We start from the raw sequence: 3,525 nt of genomic DNA, 5'->3' as shown, positions 1-3,525 counted from the left end.
ATAAAGACCGAAGTCAAATTTTAACTGCTATTTTAAACTGTTTTTATGAAAAGAGACATAATTAAGACAAATCATGACGAAAAACTTATAAAATGGTCTAAGAGGTGAAAAGTTGACGAAAATTATTGGTTCTCCAGCCATCTCATTTGTTTGCAGCTGTTTTGCCCATGTGAGAAATATATAAACAAGAAGAAATGTCATTATCAGTTGATATATCAGGTCACCTGACTTAACATTTTAAAAAGGTTATGTTTTCTGAAATATAAAATAAAGAATAGTGTATAAAGAAAATAATAATAATAGTTTTCATCTTCTGTCTAGTAATTATAAAGTAGATATTATAATGGAAACGAATACAACACCTTATACAATTTTTAAAACGATTTTAAGTTATAGTGTTTTTATCTTGGCTTCGCCCATAATTACGTTTTTTGTTTCAAAAATTATTTTCGAAGGTAAGCAAATATAGTGTTGTCCCCAAAATGAAACATGTCTACCATTTATATTGATACTATACGTTCTAAATTAGGTCAACTCCATTAGTGAACTTTTATGCTCATATTACAACTGAACATATAAAATTTGAAAGCATAGTTTCTAAGAACTCTCCCCAATTATCGACTTTATTTCTAAAAAAATGTTCTAGTTTGAACACCAAGCATTACATTGAGTTAAGTACATATACAAATATACCAGGTTTATATTTTTCTGTGACAATCTTGGGATATTGAGATGACAAGTAACCAATTTAATTTCCCTTGTTAAAATCTCACTCAATATTGATAAATGAAAGTAATATTTCTTCTGTCCTAACCAAAGCTTTTTGTTTTCTTTGAAATATGACATATTTAACTTATGACCTGAGGTAGTTGTAATCTGGAAAAGAACCCAAATGTCACTGTAAGGATGTTGGCAAAGCTATACAATTTGATTCATTATAAAATATTTCTGCTATCCTGGAGAAGCAGCCAATCTCCACTTGTCTACAGCTATGGCCACTGCATCATGGTGAAATCTTTGCCCCACAGAGATTGCTCAGAAGTTTTGACATAATAATTTGAAAATGAGTTCGATCCTCATAAGACAACCCTCATATTTGGCTTATTAGATTATAATTTTTAATTAAAATTGATTTAATTAACTAGTTCAAAAAGTAAATTAATGTTAAATACTATAAATTTGTTAATTCATCATATATCTAGAGGTCCCAAAATAGAAAGAAATGTCATTGTTGAGTTTAATTTTGTTTCCAAGTAAGTGTTTAAATGTAGATAAATGCCTTTTTATAGGGCATATGGTGTCGACTTACTATTTTCTCTGTCCAAAACTCAAACTACTAGTTCTTCATATTTGCACCTGTTTCATCACATGGAATGCATGAAAGAAACTTAACAAGTGTTGACTTTGTTTCCTTAAAACTGGAAACTGGTGAATGGATTTTTCAATTAGTAAAGTCTATTAAATATGAAGGGAACAACTTGGAGGTTTATGATATATATTTGGTGTTCTATTGATTTGTTTCTGTACTTTTATTGTAGTAACATATAACTTATGACTTGTCCTGCATAATGTTCCTTGAGTGGTGATAAAATATGCTAGATCTGTCAGTGTAATCACAAAATGTTTCTTGTGCATTGACTAGTACTCATTTATTTGAATATTGCTCAATTTGATTTAATGTATCAATTGGCTGCAAAAAGTTTTTTATTCTTGATAACTACTAACTTGATGTTTACTTTCTTGCAGGTATTTTGGGCACATCTCCTGTCACAACAAATATTTCATCTGCAGTTTTAGCTGTAGTGGTATTGCACATAGCAGTAGGAATGTATATATTAAAAGCTTATTCAGAAGCTGATAAAGTGAAGGACCAATAAATATTAAATATAGCATTAAATATTTTTGTATTATTTCATGTTGCAAAAAAGTATTTTTTAATGAAATTGCAAATGCTGAAGGATTAAATTAGAAACTTAAAATTAAATTAAAAATGTGAATATAATAACAGGAAAAGATTCAAAATTTACATTTAGTTGTACTTTTCAGATGTAATAAAACAATAATTCTAATAAAAATTCATAAAATGTGAATATATATAGAACATAGGAGGAAAAAATTATTAGTACTTTTACCAATTATTTATTATTAATTCAATATAAGTATAACTTTAGAGACCAAAGAAATTGTATGGAAGTGGAACATTTAACTGTATAAGTACACTTCAAAAGTGAAAAAAAATATTTAAAAAAAAAAACAACTTCATTTATTTTTTGTATTTGTAATTATAAAACTTCACTTTTTTGCTATGTGTTATTAATAATGTATTATTTGAAATTAGTTATACCCATTATTTTATATTAAAAAAGTTTTTTCCCTACTTGTGTAGTTATGAGCTATTTACAGAGTGAAACATCAATATGAAGGACCTCGATCATTTTAGTAATAGTTTCGACAATTTTTACAATTTTTTTTTCATAAAAAGTATTCTATGTTACTTCTAATACCTCCAAGAATATGTGTACAAAGTTTCATGATGATCGATTAAGTAGTTTACGCGTGAAAGCGTAACAAACAACTTACATTCACATTTATAATGCTTTGTTTATAGTAACAGTAGAGCTAAGCTTGACGGGAAACAAAACTCTTTTGAATTGGAATGGAAGATCAGTGGAAAGAATTGGATTCATAATTAAAAGCATCTAACCACCAACCAAAATGATACCTAAACTCAAAAATCAAGATTTATTCAGTATCTTAAGCAAAATATCTCACATTCTCTAATTGAATTTCATTGTATAATACACCAGCAAGTCTTATGTGCGGTTTAAAAACATTTTCCAATGTAATGTTAATTATAATAAAAGTTATAATTTTATAAACGCAAGAGCTCTCAATTAATACTATTTGCAAAATTCTTAGAAGAAATTGAATGTCAGTGTTCAGGGATCTTAATATACAACAACGTGTTATGGCTTAATTGTGGAAAAGTCCTTAATCGCTTTGTAACATTATTGGAAGAAATTTAGCTTTCAAATATACATTGGTTAAATAATTTAATGATTTTGTGCGACATCGCCCAGCATTTTAATGAACTGAATAAAATACTTCAAGGGAATGGAATAATTGTTTTAATGATGTTTGAAATTATTAAAATATTTATGACGAAACTTCATTTATTTAACAAATATTTGGAATTGAAAGCCACGAAATATTTTCCTCAGTTAAATAAAACAAGCATTTGAGGAGAGATTCAATCAAATCAAAAAATTGGAAAATATATTTAATTTCATTTGGTCATGTTAAATATTATTTGGGAGTAATATAATAGCGGATTCACACCAATGGGCACAGTCAGATCAGGTCACGATCAGAGACAGTCAAGTTAAGATCGCTGCCTCAGGATCTCAATGATAGTGTTCTCACTGGCGGGCACGGTACGGGCACAGTCAGATAAAGACCGGCATTTTTTCATCTTCAGCTGTTTAGAATTTATAAGTAGGTTAATTAGATTAAAATATAAGTGTA

The 3,525-nt window shown here is 28.2% G+C and overlaps 1 protein-coding gene across 1 annotated transcript; it reads left to right on the top strand.

Moving 5' to 3' along the window:
- The first annotated feature begins 204 nt into the window (after positions 1–204).
- On the top strand, positions 205–2,377 carry LOC130896108 (vacuolar ATPase assembly integral membrane protein VMA21 homolog). Its single transcript, XM_057803899.1, has 2 exons — positions 205–455; positions 1,747–2,377. The coding sequence occupies exons 1-2, from the start codon at positions 344–346 to the stop codon at positions 1,875–1,877; spliced, it is 243 nt and encodes an 80-aa protein (XP_057659882.1). The 5' UTR covers positions 205–343; the 3' UTR covers positions 1,878–2,377.
- The last annotated feature ends 1,148 nt before the right edge of the window (positions 2,378–3,525 follow it).

Source organism: Diorhabda carinulata, chromosome 7 (assembly GCF_026250575.1).
Source record: "Diorhabda carinulata isolate Delta chromosome 7, icDioCari1.1, whole genome shotgun sequence".
In the NCBI taxonomy this organism is placed as follows: Eukaryota; Metazoa; Arthropoda; class Insecta; order Coleoptera; family Chrysomelidae; genus Diorhabda; species Diorhabda carinulata.
The sequence above is the reverse complement of the archived record's forward strand: the minus strand, read 5'-3'. Positions and strand labels throughout refer to the sequence as shown.